This window comes from Biomphalaria glabrata, chromosome 12, assembly GCF_947242115.1.
Source record: "Biomphalaria glabrata chromosome 12, xgBioGlab47.1, whole genome shotgun sequence".
NCBI lineage: Eukaryota > Metazoa > Mollusca > Gastropoda > Planorbidae > Biomphalaria > Biomphalaria glabrata.
In genome coordinates, this window is record NC_074722.1 from 29,742,400 (window position 1) to 29,760,228 (window position 17,829).

Here is a 17,829-nt window from a genome sequence, read left to right on the forward strand (position 1 = left end):
TAGAGGAGACGATTAGGCCAAAAAGGAAGCAAAACAAAATACCCTTTGGGGTGCCTAAGGGCCGAGTCCATTGCACCGGTGATAATGGAAGAAAGCCCCAACAAGCATGTCACTATCTACACATCATTCCTCAAGTGGCCGTTTTTTTATGGCGAACACCTGCAAAACCGATATGGTACATAGAAGCAGCATGGGAGAGTTTCCCCAGTGTACTCTGCCTTTAGCCTCGCTTCCGATCCGGGCTTCCTGGAATACGAGCTACAGGTAATAGGGATATACAAACTTTACATCTACTTGGGTCTTTCCCAGACAAAAGTTTTTTTCCAGACAGACGAATGGATGCAAGCTTCCATAGGCCTAGAGTTCCAACAGTTTTTTACTCAACTCTTGAGACAGCTACAAAGATACGTTGCCCCCCCCCCCCCCCAATTCTCGGCTCTCTAGACTGCAGACACGATGCACCACTGTCTCCACTGACTCTGAACAGCAACGGGCATTCAAATTCGATCGCATCCGAGAGTACTATGCATCGATGGGGCAGCTTCCCGTTCTACACTGCTCTATTTGTGTTTTTTTTTCCCACCTTGAAATCGCCACTGTCCTGGCGACGCAAATGTTGCCCGACTCCACAGGCCTTGCCGGAATTTAAACCACTTCTCAAGTACCCACTGTCGGTATATGCTCGTAGCCTGGTTAAACATACTTGGTCGGCACGTGAGCGGGCACGGCAGCCACTCCTTCTCGAGCTAGAGCATCAGCCACGTCATTGCCCCCTCACCCTTCGACAGCACCGATAAACCGACGGATGTTATCTGTGGCGCCGATTGCCTCTTCAACCAAACGGGGAGAAAAAAAGAAGGTTTAAGTAATGTCTATAAATTATGTGATAATCCAGAAGTTTTTGTTTTTTTTTTAAATATTTACAAAAAATGGAAAGCTAACTATCGAGGTCATTGTTCGGTGTCATTATTCATTGATCAGAAGTTATAGATCGCCAGTATCTTCGCTGTGCTTCATATAACAATAACAATATATGTCAGTCAAGTTATCATACTATTTATACAAGTGATTTATGCTTTATGTAAATTTGTTCATGGCTGGATTACTTGTGTCATCGAATTGAGTTTGAAGATATTAAGCTCAAGACGATGAATATTCTACACTACTCTGCAAAACACCTCGTGGGAGACTCGGTGGCTGAGTGGTAAGGCGCTTGGCTTCCGAACCGAGGGGTCCCGGATTCGAATCCTTATGAAGAATGGTATTTTTAACTTCGGAATCAGCTCTAATAGGTGCCTTACATTAGTTGGGGAAAAGTAAAGGCGGTTGGTAGTTGTGCTGACCACGTGACACCCTCTTTAAGCATGAGACATAGAAACACATGACCTTTATATCAGCTGCCCCATAGATCGCTAGGTCTGAAAGGGGGGTGGGACGAGATGTCAAAGTGTGTTCGAGAAAGGTCAATTTCAACTCACGTTATAGAAGCAGACGTCAGATGTAGGGAAACAAAAAAAAACACAGCTTTCCTATATTTCGCGCACTAGATTTTGCTATAGAGTGTAGAAATGACGTAACAATAATTACAATGCCTTTAAAAAAAAAAACAAAGCTTATCTAAAGGGGAAGAACTCCGTCCTTAAAACTATATCTACCAATAATGTAAAAGTTATTTCCCTTATTCGATATAAAAAAAATAATCACCAATAAATAATTGACTAATTGAGTATTGTTGTTTATTGATTCATGTTTTGTTAGATACATTAAATATTTGTTTAAAGTATGAACTTGATCGGAGATTGCGTGAGGGGGAAAAAGCGTTAACAGTTATTTAAGGGGACTACACCCAACAGATTTAGCCATATGTGTTAATACTGAAGTATTAGTTTCCCTTGCTGCTATTAAACAAAATAATTAATTACCAGACAGACAGAGTGAGTTGATATAAGCTTTGTAATAATGTGATAGGAAAATAATCATCGTACATCTCAATAAAACATTATCAAATAGAAAGAAAACTTACCGTAATTGGCAACCATTTTACTAGAAGGTGGAATCTCTACAAGAACTTGACATGTACCCTAAAAACAAAGGAGAAAAGCTCAAACTAATTATATGTGAAGAAACAAGTCCTTTTAAGTTTAAAGTGTCTTTTAATTGTGAAACATTTCAACATAACATATATACACGGCAGACATTATATACAGATCTCATACTTCACTAGCTGACTTCCTCTCTTCTTGTTTAGACATTCGTTACTTCCCCCAAGTCCCCTAACTCTCGATACCCAACACTTGACCGTGTGTCACGGTTGACCACACAGTAACCCTGTCACAGCATTATATGTGCATTTCTATGCGCCTCTCAATAAAGACGGTGGTCAAAGTGCCAACTCAAATGTGTAGCATTCTCATTTGAAAACCATAACATTATTAAATTAGTTTTACCCACCGGCTGAGCCAGATTGATCGATCCCCCCGTCGATTTACCATTTATCATAGTAAACCCTGGTTTAAAAATTCCAAGATATCTTATAGTCTGTTATCAAGATCCAAACCTAAGCCCGCATCAGCCACCTCTTACGTGCCCTTTCCATTCTGAAGTGCCCTGATACATTTCTCGTGCATGGCTGGTGGAGACAGGGAAACACTGAGCAGTAATTTTATTTCTCCTGTACAAATACTCTTGGTCCGTGAATCCTATTATCCCTTCAAACTCTTCATTTGTTACGGTAAAATAGTTCATTGGTTATAGTTTTTATTGAATCATTCTCCCATTATTTTACTTCCTCCAATGGAAGGGCCAACGATTTGACGCACAAACTCTTGGACAAGGAACGGGATTTTTCGTAATGTGGAAAGACAACAAATATTCAATCAATTTTTGTATAATGTGTATTACAATTTTGAGTTACCCGATAGAAAACAAAAATTGAATTAATAATAATTGATGTTTTTAATTGATCTTTATATCTAGCTTCTTCTATCACGTAGATCTCTATTTCTTTTTGTCTTGAACCTAATCTCATATTTAAAATAAAGTCTCCACTTACCCAACTAACCACGTAAACAAACTCAGAGTTGGCAGCATCAGGGGTGACAACTGTGTTGGGCCTATTCATAACAATGAAAGCTAGTTGTTACTGTGTACTCACTGTTTTTGGAAAACTTGGCTGTATATCTCAAGTCTAGACTATAAGTTAAAATGTTGAGCACTTGGCTGAATAATCAAAATCGTTTTTCCTAGCTTCAAGAAATCTTTTCATAAAGTTTTTTTTTTCAAAACTAGTATCAACTCTGTATCTGATGCAGAATTTAAACAGGTTATTTCTCCAACTTCCCATTTCGGATGAAGTTGAAATTTTGCACAATTATTTATTGTCAAAGACAAAACATGAATCGATCGAAAAAATAACCAAATAGTCTATTAAATAGTGCTAATTAATTGAATTTCTTAGACATCGAAAAATGGAAATAATCCTTACAGTATTGAGATATGTGGATGTAAATGTGCAGTTATTCCCAACTCAGATAAAGTTTTTGTAAAGTTTTTTTTTTTAGATTTTGCTTGTTTATTCTTTTAATTAATGTTTCAATTAATAAAGGCTGTTAGTTAATTATTACTTAAGAGCAATTAAAAATCTCATTTCTCATCTTCCGATAAGTTTAATAGCTCTCAAGCGTAGCTTCATCAGGATTTAGTTTTCTTTAGATCTGTTCACATAAGACACATTTATTTCAATCGCAGCCAATATTTACCTACAACATTTACCTACAACATTTACCTACAACATTTACCTACAACATTTACCTACAACATTTACCTACAACATTTACCTAAAGTAAAACAGCATGATGTTTTCATCTGCCTCGTCTTTCAGTTTAGTCTTCGGGAATAGCTCCAAAAACCTGAGCGTGCTAATCGTATAAAACAAAATTATGCATATTTCAAAAACTTAAAATAAAAAAAAAAGGGGTAATTGTATAAAACAAAATTATGCATATTTCAAAAACATAAACCAAAATAGACCTATAAAGAACGTTTGTTTCATCACACAAACCTAGATGCACCAGATCTGCATTTCTAAAAGGAATATAAAAAACGCGGACTTGTTGCAATTGTCTCATTTAGTAACTTTTTTTTATTGAATCATTTGTTGTTGGGTTTTTTTTACTTGAAAACAAACAACGGAACAATCTTATCTCGATAATGAGATTTCAGGCTTACATTAATTTTTATTGCTTTTCAAAAGCTTTTCTAGTTTTGTTTCGTGACAGACCAACAGACAGATGATACGGCGGCTTATAAAAAATTTTAGAAAAAAAAAACAACGGCGATTTATAAATAAAAAAATTATTATTATTACTATTTAAATTATAATTCTTTTGCTATCGTTATGTTCGGATCTCATTTCCTTAATGATTGAAGATCGCTATAGAGAATGTTTTAAGAACTACTTAAATAGAAAGTCTGTAGGACAGTGTTTCCAAAACTTTTACCGGTGGCGCCCCATGTGTTTGCTCCCACCCTATCCCTTCTAGCCAGCCAGGGTTTGGTTTTAGGACTGTAGTAAAAATTTAAAAAAAAACTTAAAGGCAAAATTATGACACAATCACCCAGTTGTATCTTTAATGTTTGTTAACAATATGTCAGTAACTAGAATTTATCCGATAAACTTTCATTAAAACTATTTTAGTTTCGGAAGTGCCATATAAAATAAAGTAATATCAAAATTTTGTTATGTATACTAAAAAAAAAAAGTTTAATTTTTGGAGATACTTTGGAAAAGCAGGTGTTTCCCCATCCATCTAGCCAGTAGTCGGGGGGGGGGGAGCTGTAAGTCAAAAAGTTTTCATAAAGTATTTTTTTTTAACTAATATCAACTCTGCATTTCTAATCACCCAGCTGTAAGCTCCCCAGATGCGGACTGCTTTTTTTGGATGGGTTAACTACAAAGAATGGAATTGTGAAAACAAAAAATAAAATTATAGCTATTATATAGCGCTACTTATAGCATGCTCAGAGCGCTATGGTCCAATCTCATTTGTGGATCAGTGGGGAGGGGTGTATCTGGGAGAAGGTTTTCCGTGCTGCCTATGGGTGCTCAGTAAACACAACTCAGCCCAGAGTCGAGAATCGAACCTCGAGCCCCCTTCCTAGCCAAGCCAAGTTCTAGCGTACTTAGCCTCTCGACCACGCTTCCCACTAGACAAAGATCTAGGCCTACTAGATGAGAAATTCAACAAGTCCTCGTTTTTTTATTTTGGTCATTGATGTTGGATAGCTACACAGATGATGGAAGCTAATGAGCTGTGAAAGAGTGCCCAACTACCTGAGAAATTTGATGTAAGAGAATGCCCAACTATCTGAGAAATTTGATGAGAGAGAATGCCCAACTACCTGAGAAATTTGATATGAGGGAATGCCCAACTACCTAAGAAATTTGATGTGAGAGAATGCCCAACTACCTGAGAAATTTGATATCAGAGAATGCCCAACTACCTGAGAAATTTGATATCAGAAAAAGCCCAACTACCTGAGAAATTTGATGTGAGAGAATGCCCAACTACCTCAGAAATTTGATATGAGAGACTGCCCGACTACCTGAGAAATTTGATATGAGAGAATGCCCAACTACCTGAGAAATTTGATGTGAGAGAATGCCCAACGACATGAGAAATTTGATGTGAGAGAATGCCCAACTACCTGAGAAATTTGATGTGAGAGAATGCCCAACTACCTGAGAAATTCGATATGAGAGAATGCCCAACTACCTGAGAAATTTGATGTGAGAGAATGCCCAACTACCTGAGAAATTCGATATGAGAGAATGCCCAACTACCTGAGAAATTCGATATGAGAGAATGCCCAACTACCTGAGAAATTTGATGTGAGAGAATGCCCAACTACCTGAGAAATTTGATATCAGAGAATGCCCAACTACCTGAGAAATTTGATATGCTCCGGTGCCTCTTCGTGGTCTTTGATTTCAAGCTCCATTTTATGGACTTCATGGATGTTTACGGACAGGAGTAGAGTAGGCTCTTCAACAACAACGGAATAGGTTCTTACAGAATACGGCCGTGCTATGCATTCCTCCTGTTGCATTGTGATAAACACATAATAATGTCTTTTTTACTAAGCTTATATCAACTCAACCTGTCTGTCTGGTAAAAAGTTTGTACACATTATATCTTCAACATTCAATCTCGGATCAAGCTGAGATTTTGAACAATTATTTCTTGTACCTGACAAAACAAGAATCAATTAAAAAAAAATAGTTAATTAACTATTGGTAATTAATTATATTGTTTGGTATTGAACAAGTTAAAGAAATCGTACTTGACATATGTGGGGGTATAAGATGAATTAGTCCCCTTGAGGAGGCTTGAGCATTTAGGTTGGATCATTTTAACATTCCTAAGATAGCCCTTCCCTCCTCCTCTGGTCCAAACAAGTGATAGGATTATAGCGTATTGAGAAAGCTAAACAAAAACAATTGGTAAAATTATTTCTAATCGCACTGATTTATTGTTGCTGTTCTAGATCTATTATAAATGTAATTACAGGACTGAACAAGACTAATTGATACTATTACACTTAATATATAAACTTTGCTTTTTTAAAAAAAGTATTTTAAAAAAAAATGTTTTTTGTTTTATTTATCTTAAGGAGGCAGACGGTTAACGAGTCTGGGCCACACTGCAATAAACTTGGTACCTACACCAAATGTATCTTGTGCTTTTAGTGCTGTCAACCGCTGGAACTCGCTGTAATTTGTATGGTACGGATCTCCAACTAGTCTAGTCATCGATACTATAACATCAAAAAAAAACATTTACTTAATACCAGATAGTCTAGTTTATGATGTACTGATGTACTCTACGATCCAAACCCATTTTAGAGCCAACAAGTTAAGACAGACTCCCGTGGCTCAATCGCAATCCTTAATGGATAGGTCGAAGTTGCCGAAATAAGTGGATCAGAGCCATGGAGTGATGGGGTTCAATACCACCTCCACGCCCATGATAGATATTATACAGGCAGGGGCATTGAACGAAGAAAAAAAATAGATTTATAAATTAGGCCTAAGAGTTTTGTAAATGTCTCTCACTCAGAGTTGATTCGCATTAACTGTGTAATTAATGTTATTAAATTGTTTTGTTTTAAAATACAATACACGCATTGTCTTTTTGTAAATGAACTGATTCCTACTTGATGACTTTATTTGTTTTATCGTCACGTTCAACCTACAGTGGAGCATGTTTAATAATTTCGAACTTTGGCCAAGGGTACGTTGCTAAGCTCCTGGTCAGAGCTGACAATAAGACATTATGCCAAGCTTAGACACAGCGTCAGATTGATCATGAGTTTAAAAGGCAGAAATCATGAGTTTAAAAGGCAGAAATCATGAGTTTAAAAGGCAGAAATCATGAGCTTAAAAGGCAGAAATCATGAGCTTAAAAGGGAAATCTATGAAATATTAGCTTTAGAATGGCGCGGCGCCATAGAACGTGTGAGAAGGCCACAGATCAAATAAATGTTTACGATTTCAAAGAAATTCTAAAGTAGGCCTATCTCTGTTGTATTTTTAAGAAGCGTTTCAAATAACTGTCACATATAATTAAAACTTGAATAAACATGGGTGTGATACTTTATGTTTAATATTTCTTAAGCATAGTTAGAATCAGAAATAGAGAGATCCAGAAAAGAAAGCAAGAGAAACAGAGAAGAGAGGGATTAGCAGAGAATGACATGGAGAAAGAGAGAGAGAGAAGCGAGTAAGAGATTGGTAGAAAAAGATAGATATATGATATATATATATATATATATATATATATATATTATATATATATATATATATATAGAGAGAGAGAGAGAGAGAGAGAGAGAGAGAGAGAGAGAAAGAGAGAGAGAGAGAGACATAGAGAGAGAGAAAAGAAGTATTGATGGAAGATAAATGTAGTCAAAATGTCCTAAATAAAATTACTCTTTAAAAAAACAATGAACTATTACTACAACTTTTCTAGAAATAGCTACACTCGTAAATCAACTCTTACGTTTTCCAGTCACAACAAAGTAAAATGAAAATGCTTGTTGACCTTCTCTGATGACAACTTTATACTTAGGCAACCTAGAAAAACAATAGTTGTATACATAGAGCAGCTCCTTGTAGAGTTGAAGTGTTATAAATCTCTGTACATTAAGGCAGTGAGTTTAGCAGACTATATGAAATAACGAAGATTTTACAAGGCTTATATCAACTCACTTTGACTGTCTGGTAAAACGTTTACACACGTCCCGCCCTCCTCCCCCCCCCTCCACTCCCCCCCCCCCCCCCGCAAAAAAAAAATAACCAATTAGTCAATTAATTATTGATAAAATATTATTGTGTTTGATATCGAGTAAGGGAGATAACTTCTACATTATAGAGCTATGTAGTTGTAAGTGTGGAGTTCTTCCCCATAGATAAGCTTATTTGTTTCTTTTTAAAAGAAATTTTTGTATATTTTGTCCTATTTTTATATATTACATTTTGTTGAGTATATAGACAATGAAATAGTGTGACTATTTGATTGTGAATAAAATTGTATTTCAGTGAAGTCAAAGGTTTGACCTGAAGGTGCTAGGTATAAATACGTATCAACATAACAGTGTTGACAATCTTCTATGATTTATGATCTACAGTCGCAAAGTAACCATGAATATTCTCATACCAATAATGAGATGGAAGCCTAGGCAATAGTAACACTCGGAAAGATGACGCTCACGTAGTCGTCCCCCCTCTCTTCATGCAGCGTATGAGTCATAAGAAGGAACGGCCGGATCAGTTTGGGATTAGCGGTATCACAGGTTCTGCCTGTATAAAGCACTGTGTTCTGGATGTGACTTTTTTTGGCGCTGACCCCTGCTTTTTTACAAAGCTTGTATCAACTCACTCTGTCTGTCTGTCTAGTCAAAAGTTTGTACACGTTATTTCTCCCACATCCGATTTTGGATCAAGTTGAAATTTTGCACAATCATTTCTTTTACCTGACAACACAAGAATCAATTTTAAAAAAATAACAAAGGAAATTAGTGGTAATTAATTAGTGGTAATTAGTTATGTTGTTTGGTATCTAAAACAAGGGAAAGAATGTGTACTTGACTGAAGTGGTGGTATAAGCTGAATTTGTCCCATTTATACGTCGTCGTCTGAGTCTTAGTGAACGCAACATGAAAAACAGGACGAAACTACAGAAACAAAAGACAGCTAAACAATCTTCAGTGTTCATAGGCTATCTACTAGAAGAGTGGTTAGCATGTTGGCTTGAGAACCCCGAGTAGGCTAGAGCCACGAGTTCGAATTCAGGTCGTTCCCATTTTTTTTTTTATTTTTTATAAATGCTTCTTTCTTGTTAGTCTAGATCAGGGGAGGCCAACCTTTTGTTTCCGTGCGCCAATGTTTCGTTACTTCTAATGCAGATGCGCCCCACTAATTTGTACTACCTTTGTAGTGTGATACTTTGGAGATATTCGGTAGTTTTATTTACCCTGTATAATCGTGTCCATCAAAATCATAACTTTGTGAGGGTATGGGACAATGTAGCAGTTGTAGAGGAAGGGACTTTTCACACACATACACAGACAAGTAGTGGTTTAGTCTATGGGCATTTCGGAGCTAGCAGTGATCATTTGAAAGGATTATTTCTGAATGTACTACTAATTAAATGTGAACACTGTTCGAAGTTTTTTTATTTAAAAAAAAAAGTAGTTCTTATTCAGGCAAGTATTAAACAACTGAGATTTGACTTTGTTTTGTTTTCAATAAATCTGAAATATTATTTGTTCAATTCGCAACTGAAAGCAATTGACAGTTCTTCACATTTGAATCAGACAGTCGTGACCTCAGTTTGTTTTCGATTATTTTCAAGGATGAAAATGTTTGCTCAAATCTGTATGTTGATCCAAACTGAAAGGCATAAGTGTGGTTAGTGTTCGAATACCTCTACCGATCATTGGCTGTGCTCCAATCAGTACAGACACTTAATAAGAGTTTACTAAAATTTAATTGATAATTTTCCAAACATGACTGCTTTCTAAAATTTACCGGGCTCTCTTGTTTGTTTGTTTTTTATGGAGTGAATCAAGGTGAATAAGTCCTTCAAAGATGTTTCAATTATCTTCAGTTTCTCTTATAAAATGCTTAACTGGGCGACATCACAAGGAAAATGAAAAGAAAGAGTATGCTCAGATACATCATGAAAAAGTTTCTCAGTGTGTCTTGAAAATGTCTGAATTGAGAGAGCAATTTCATTGATCTTATTTTCAACTTCGTAGGATGCTTCAAGTATTGCTTCAAGTATTGCTTCTTTCACAACTTATCTTGACAAAGAGCATTCGCCTCTTTTATGTCCTCTTATTTTTCTTGACCACATTCTTTGCTAAAATCAGAGTCGGACACTATCTTTTGGTTTTCTTCTAGTTCAACCTCAGGTTTTATATAATGTCTGAAAGGATATCTTCTGTTTTCCGAAAAATTGCGTTCACAAACAATGGGTATTGGTTTTCCTAAATGGATTCGCAATGTATAAGAATTACTTTTCCCACCTTTCATTAAACTGACGCTTCCTATCACTTTCTTTTGTTCCTATGTGTGCATTGTTGGTGGCAGAATGAGAAAAATCTAACGTTGACTTGTTTTAAATTACTGTCGAAAAGGTTATAAGGTTGCCAGGTTTCAGGGACCTACCTTTGCGCATGCAAATTAGGAAATAATTGGTCATATCAGAGTAGAAGTATGCTGTATCTTATTCCATTTAGTTTGTGTTTTGTTCTCAGCTAATTTTTATGTTAAATTGACTATATATATATATATATATATAATTCTCTTCATGGCTCAACAGTTTGGACAAGACGTAAAGGAAAGATTACTCTTTTATTTCTAATTGTCGGACTAGAGTTACCTTATGAAAAAAAGAGGGGGGGGGGGAGAACAAGTAGTATTCACCCGTCACAAAATAGCAGGGCCGGACTTAACCGTTGTGACCAAGAAGTCATGGAAAGATCACTCTTTTTTATTTCTACCCCACGTAGGTAGTTTAAGTGGCGAAAAAAGAGGGGGGGGGGAGAATAAGTAATCTACTCTGTATTCACCCGTCACTAAATAGCAGAGCCGAACTTAACCATTGTGGGGCCCTATGCGAAACGGAATTCGCGGGGCCCAGTTTGGGTAGGGATACGGATTATAAGTGAAAATTAAGAGTTTATATTAGAAAATACATTCGATTTTGCATTTTATTCATCCTTTACTACGTACAGAATTACTTTACGAGCCTAACGTGTAGCGAAGTCATACAGTATATCATACAAATTCTGTTTCCTACATAGATCACTCTCAATAGCAAGAATTACCAAATGTTTCAATCTATCTTTGAGAATTGTTGACCTCAAATAATTCATTAGTTTGAGGCGCGAGAAGCTTCTTTCACCAGATTACACAATTACGGCTAATGCATTATGCCGCGCGTACGATTGGCATTTTCCAAATTGAATGACACCCAAAATGACAATTTTCGTGTATATATTTCCGTATATTTTAAGGACTTTTTCGTAAATTTTACGATTTCGGGAGATTTCCAGGAGCTCCTGGTAAATCGACAGGAGGGCGCGGGAAATCTGTTTTAAGTAAAAAAAATGGTTTAATTTAATAATTTATGCACCTTGAATTAGAGCGGGTCCTATGAAAGTGCGGGTCCTATGAAAGTGCGGGGCTCACTGCGGTCGCATAGGTTGCAGTGGCCTAAGGCCGGCCCTGCAAAATAGCGGCGTATGCTACGCCGCCGGTCGACTAGTTTCTTATAAAGCGTCTTTGTAGTTCTTTTTATTTTTCATTATATCACTGATGTCACAGTATGCAGTATAACTTTTTTTTTTCATTCTTAGGGATGATAAACGCATTAAAAAACCTTTCTACCAAATATAAGCTCATTCAATTGTAGTAGAATTGGGTAAAACAACCACACTTGTTGGTGATGTTGACATATTATCATACTATTTAATCAAAAATAGGTCTTTGAAGTAAGACTTAATTACTATGACTGAAAATCTTCAGCAATATCCTTCGCTATTCATGCTCTGGGTTTGGGGCCCTATAAGTATTGAACCGTGTGTTAACTCTTTCTCTCCGTTATTATTTACCACATTCTGATGGAATGAACGTTGGTATCGTCAGTTAGGAGAGAAAGAGTTAAATTCCCATTAATCTATTCTCTGTAGATCTTTTTCTATTTTATTACGATCAGACGTTGTTGTTTTTACAAAGCTTATATCAACTCACTCTGGTACACGTTTGTGCACGTTATTTGATTTCTCCCATACCCCATCTCGGATCAATTTGAAATTTTGCATAATTATTTTTTTCTACATGCCAACGCAAGAATAAAAAGTAAAAGAATTAACCAATACGTTAATTATCTATTGGTAATTAATGATTTTGTTGTGTATCTCGAACAAGCATGGGCGTCCGCATGATTACAGGGGAGGGTGCAAGTTGCCACCTATGGCACAGAGTTGTGGATTCAATTTTTTTTATTACAGAGAATATAAAAGAAAAGTGCTGGTTACTCTCGCCCCCTCCCCATACCTAGGTGATAATAAGTTCAATGTAAATTTAAAAAAAAACAAACTAACATGTGAACAAACTATTTACTGTAGGCGTAGGTAAGTTTATCTGTGCGGCCCGTGCATCCCAACGGACGATCAAACAAAAAATTGCAAACGCTGCCAAAACTGTCAATAACTCTACTACGGAATTGCTTCTCGTCGCGATGGACAAGCCCAATCAGGCAATGAACGCTTATCTGGCAGTTCTCATATTCTTCTGTACGTTTTAGGATGTAGACAAAACAGGTGGTGTGATCATAATTATTGCTTGAAAAGCGAGACGCTAATGAAGAAACTAGCGAATTAAGAAACGGTTCTGTAATAATCCCAAAATCCAATCATGTGGTTTTTGCTCGGTGTGTCTGTCGACTACAAAGTCTCGGTAGCACCAACTCATTAACAAGTTTGTCTGTCAGCAGTGTCGCCTTACTCAGGATACCATCTCTGGTGTTCCTCAGCATGGTCAAGTTGGTTTTTGATTATGTCATTAATTTGACTGCTGATGTGAACAACGAAAAGAAATTATCCTTGACTGATACGGTGGTATAAGTTGAATTAGTACCCCTTATTATTTGTAAAAAAAAAATAATCAATAACTATAAATAAACTATAAATAACCATAAAACCTATAAATATTTTTTATTAAAAATACATTTCAAAACGGATGACCCAGAAGCCCCTTCTATCTTCCGCTAACCCTTTCCAACCGGTCCAGACAAGTAGTAAGATCATAGCGTATAGACTCTATAGACAAAGCTAAAAGCATAAAATACGCTACAAAAAACAAGTGGTAAAAATGTCTCTAATCGCGTAGATTTATTATTGTTAGTTTTAGATCTATTACAAATTTAATTACATGACTGATCCAAACTAATTGATACAACAAGGCTTAATATAAGCTTTTTAAAAAAATATTTTTTTAAACTATTTTCATGTTTTCTAATTTGACTTGAACAAAATTATTTTTTTTAAATGTCTGCACAATACATACTCCATCAACCAAGCCGCTCTGCCTATCAACCGTTGATATGTTATTGGGTATTCAACAAAAGATTTCAGAGTCTGAAAACATTGCACTATCTGTAAGAAATGAGACAGAAAAGTTTTATAATGCAAGTTTATCAGTTTATAAGTTCATACATTTTTGTTTAATTTTAGGCGAATGTGGCTAAAGTGAAATGGTAGGCTAAATATTCAATTAATAGCAAATGGATGTTATACATAATTATGCATTCTACTCTGTAATGTGTAATGACGAATATCTGTAAGGATAGTAAAGTCAGGATTCTGTATCTTTACCAAATGAACAACGAAATTGAGACTGAACAAGAAGAAAGCTCCATAAAAGTGAATCACTAGATAACAATTTATGTGTTAGACTTATAATAGATCCTCCCATGCAAATTTGGCGAATTCAGCAGCAAGTTCTCACGGGGGCTCCTTCCTTAGAGATCGGTCACAGGTGACTTCTACAGACTATTCCCAGCTAGTACATTTGAATTTTAGGTCTAAGAGGGTCGCCATGTTGAAGTAGACGTCACTGGTTTCGCTTTCATCTGTTGGGCCTCCTTGTTAGGTCAGTCTCTGGTAAACGTGTTTCAACTTGTCTGAGGAAAGGTCCCTTCGAACCTCAGACCTTGTTAGGTCAGTCTCTGGTAAACGTGTTTCAACTTGTCTGAGGAAAGGTCCCTTCGAACCTCAGACCTTGTTAGGTCAGTCTCTGGTAAACGTGTTTCAACTTGTCTGAGGAAAGGTCCCTTCGAACCTCAGACCTTGTTAGGTCAGTCTCTGGTAAACGTGTTTCAACTTGTCTGAGGAAAGGTCCCTTCGAACCTCAGACCTTGTTAGGTCAGTCTCTGGTAAACGTGTTTCAACTTGTCTGAGGAAAGGTCCCTTCGAACCTCAGACCTTGTTAGGTCAGTCTCTTGTAAACGTGTTTCAACTTGTCTGAGGAAAGGTCCCTTCGAACCTCAGACCTTGTTAGGTCACCACCTCACTCAGAGTGGGGTGGGGGTGCCCGTGCGGGAAGGATATCTCTAATAGTGATATGATCTAGTGCTGTTATTCCTAGAATCCTTCCTTCTGTCACCATCCCTGCCATCATTCCTCCCATACTACCATCATTCCTTGCTTTCATCCACTGTAATCCTTCTCTGTCATCATCCTTTGCAACCATCCCATACCATACCGTGTGTTTCGTGTGTACCTGATGTTCGTATTTGCATTTCTATTGTTATTGCTACACTAGTTGAGCAGAGGTGGTCACTTGTAGTCAAACAGAATCTCCATTGGTTTGAATCAATACAAATTATCTTATTTATCTTATCTTTTCCTATCGTTTGCTGTCTTCAGGGCCGGCCTTAGGTAACTGGAGGCCCTAGGCGAAGTGAATTTGGTGGCCCCCATAATGAAATATAAAATTGATGCAAATTGAAAATATAAAATTAAGACTAAAAAAATTACTCTATTTATTAAAAACTTACTTTGTACTATCTAGAGCTAGACTAGTCGATATGGAGCCATAGAGCTCTGTTAGTTTGAGATTTGAAAAAGACGTTGAACTAGACTAGTAGAATGGAGCCATGGAGCTCTGTTTGAGATTTGAAAAAGACGTTGAACTAGACTAGTAGATATGGAGCCATGGAGCTCTGTTTGAGAGTTGAAAAAGACGTTGAACTAGACTAGTAGAATGGAGCCATGGAGCTCTGTTTGAGATTTGAAAAAGACGTTGAACTAGACTAGTAGATATGGAGCCATGGAGCTCTGTTTGAGATTTGAAAAAGACGTTGAACTAGACTAGTAGATATGGAGCTATGGAGCTCTGTTAGTCTTAGATTTGAAAAAGACGTTGAACTAGACTATTATATATGGAGCCATAGAGCTCTGTTAGTTTGAGATTGTATCTAAGTTTTGCATTTTATTTCTCTTTAAATATTTTTGAGCTCTGTGTGATGCTAACATTAATCGGAGGCTGTCCTAGGCGGCTGCCTAGTTACCTATGTCTAAGGCCGGCCCTGCTGCCGTCATTCTTGCTATTATGCCCTGCAGTCTACAAAAAGATCCCATGTCCTTCTAACAACGTTATGCAAGATCCCCTCTTGTATGCTGATCAGGAATACGTTCACTATTGCTGTTGCACTTTTAAAAGTGAAGCTAGTTCCTCTTTAGTACTTGTGATCTATAAGGCAGATGATGTAAAGGCTACCTGTTTCTGTGGCCCACGGTTAACGAGGGTGTCATTGGGGGCCAGCGCAAAGACCAACCGCCTTCACTTTTCCCCTACTAGTGGGCTTTGTGGACTCAGAGACGCCCAAAGATTCCAAATTAAAAAAACGAGTCTTCACCAGGATTCGAACCCGGGACCCCCGGTTCGGAAGCCAAGCGCTTTACAGCTCAGCTACCGTCTCCTACTGTTCTGTAAGCTAATTAACTTGTCTAGGGCAAGGAAAGAAAAAGGCTGTCTACAAGTCCATGGGTCTAGTTGTGCGCCATTTACTAAGGTTCAAAATGAAAGGATTTGAACCTACTGACCTCATCCACTTCATCCTCACTCCGTCTGAACCATGGTTTGGTTAAGCTAAACTTGACAGACAGTGGGACGTTGATCTGTAACAGACAGTTCTAATAATGAGCATGCCAATGTATGGAGACCTACATAACCTACAGTCGAAATATTTTTTTTTTTTTACTTCTGTATAGACATAGACTATAGAGCAGTGTTTCTCAGACTTTTTCTTTAGCGGGACACTTCGCTTATTTTTTTTATTTTTTAAAAATCATTTGATCACTTAACCATATGCTCAATTTTAGCATTATTATAATTTATTTACATGCATCTAACTAGGTCTATAATAATTTACATAAAAACCTATTTAGAAAAAAATAAGTTTGATTAATGCTGATGACATTGTGCACTTATAGATTATAACTTTTTCACACGATATTTTTTAAATTTTCAGAGGAAGTTGAAATTTTCAATAATTATTCATTGTCCCTAATAATGCATGAATCAATTTTAAAAAAGCAATTAATTAGTGGTAATTATTAAATTTTGTTTGATATAGAAAGTGGGAAATAAATCTTATAGTAGTGAGAACAATGGTTATATGTTCTATACTATATGGCTATTGGTTCTATAATACTGAAACGTGCACTCTAAATATTATAGGGTTTATTTTCTTCGCTTATTTTGTGCACCGGATACACCAAAAAAAAACAATAACCAAAAAAAAAAAAAAAACGAGGGTGTCATTGGGGGCCAGCGCAAAGACCAACCGCCTTCACTTTTCCCCTACTAGTGCAGCTTAGGGCTTTGTGGACTCAGAGACGCCCAAAGATTCCAAATTAAAAAAACGAGTCTTCACCAGGATTCGAACCCGGGACCCCCGGTTCGGAAGCCAAGCGCTTTACAGCTCAGCTACCGTCTCCTACTGTTCTGTAAGCTATATCTATATATATATATATGTCAGTAATGTAGAATTTATTTTCCATTTTCTATGTCAAACAAAATAATTAATAACCAGTAATTGACTAGTTTGTTAATGTTTTATTGATTCATGTCTTGTCTACGCATGGAACTATACTAATGGAACACCAGCTTCGAGTTTTTTACAAAGACAAAGAGAGTCGAAGTGCCGTCGCGCATCTTTTTTCGCGCACCATACCAATTTGAAAAATCGATGAGGATGCCAAAGAAGAAATTTACTCCGAGAGCCACTTGGATTGACCTTCATTGAGAGTAAAACTTCCCCACACTATATTTTATTAGATCTGTAAAAACTTTATCCATTTTCTGACTATCTGATAAAATAGATACAATTTCCCTGAATAAGAGATCGTCACAAAAGTTATTTTTTTCGATCACCCTATAAAATGCCACTTATTTTCCAAAAAATAGAATCTAAATTCCGAAAATACAATCTTTCAGTGTTTCTGTGTTTGGTTTATTTACACTAAATCTGGATGAAGACCTGTCTACCGTTCCGCTAAATGCGTATTTGTTACGATATACTAAATTGCACGAAATAAAAATAGGAGGCCTAATACAGTTTTGACACTCCAAGCTACGCATTTCTAATCGTTTTTTTATTATTATCGAAAGGACTAGGCTATAGGCATACGCGTCTCGTGGGAAACAAAGAAAAAGTTAATCTTGATAATATTGTAGCCTAAATAAAATGACCA

The 17,829-nt window shown here is 36.7% G+C and overlaps 1 protein-coding gene across 3 annotated transcripts in view; it reads right to left on the reverse strand.

The window, feature by feature from the left end:
• LOC106051527 (uncharacterized) overlaps positions 1–17,829 on the reverse strand; it is a 73,423-nt gene that overhangs the window by 32,550 nt on the left and 23,044 nt on the right. For 2 of the 3 annotated variants that reach the window (XM_056006583.1, XM_056006585.1), the window contains 8 exons: positions 16,177–16,251; positions 13,637–13,725; positions 8,061–8,134; positions 6,725–6,816; positions 5,945–6,099; positions 3,837–3,917; positions 3,053–3,113; positions 2,024–2,081 (listed from right to left, as the gene is read on the reverse strand). In XM_056006583.1, coding sequence (XP_055862558.1) covers positions 2,024–2,081; positions 3,053–3,113; positions 3,837–3,917; positions 5,945–6,099; positions 6,725–6,816; positions 8,061–8,134; positions 13,637–13,725; positions 16,177–16,251 — 685 coding nt within the window. The remainder of the gene's footprint in view (positions 1–2,023; positions 2,082–3,052; positions 3,114–3,836; positions 3,918–5,944; positions 6,100–6,724; positions 6,817–8,060; positions 8,135–13,636; positions 13,726–16,176; positions 16,252–17,829) is intronic. The other variant, XM_056006584.1, reaches the window with a different exon arrangement.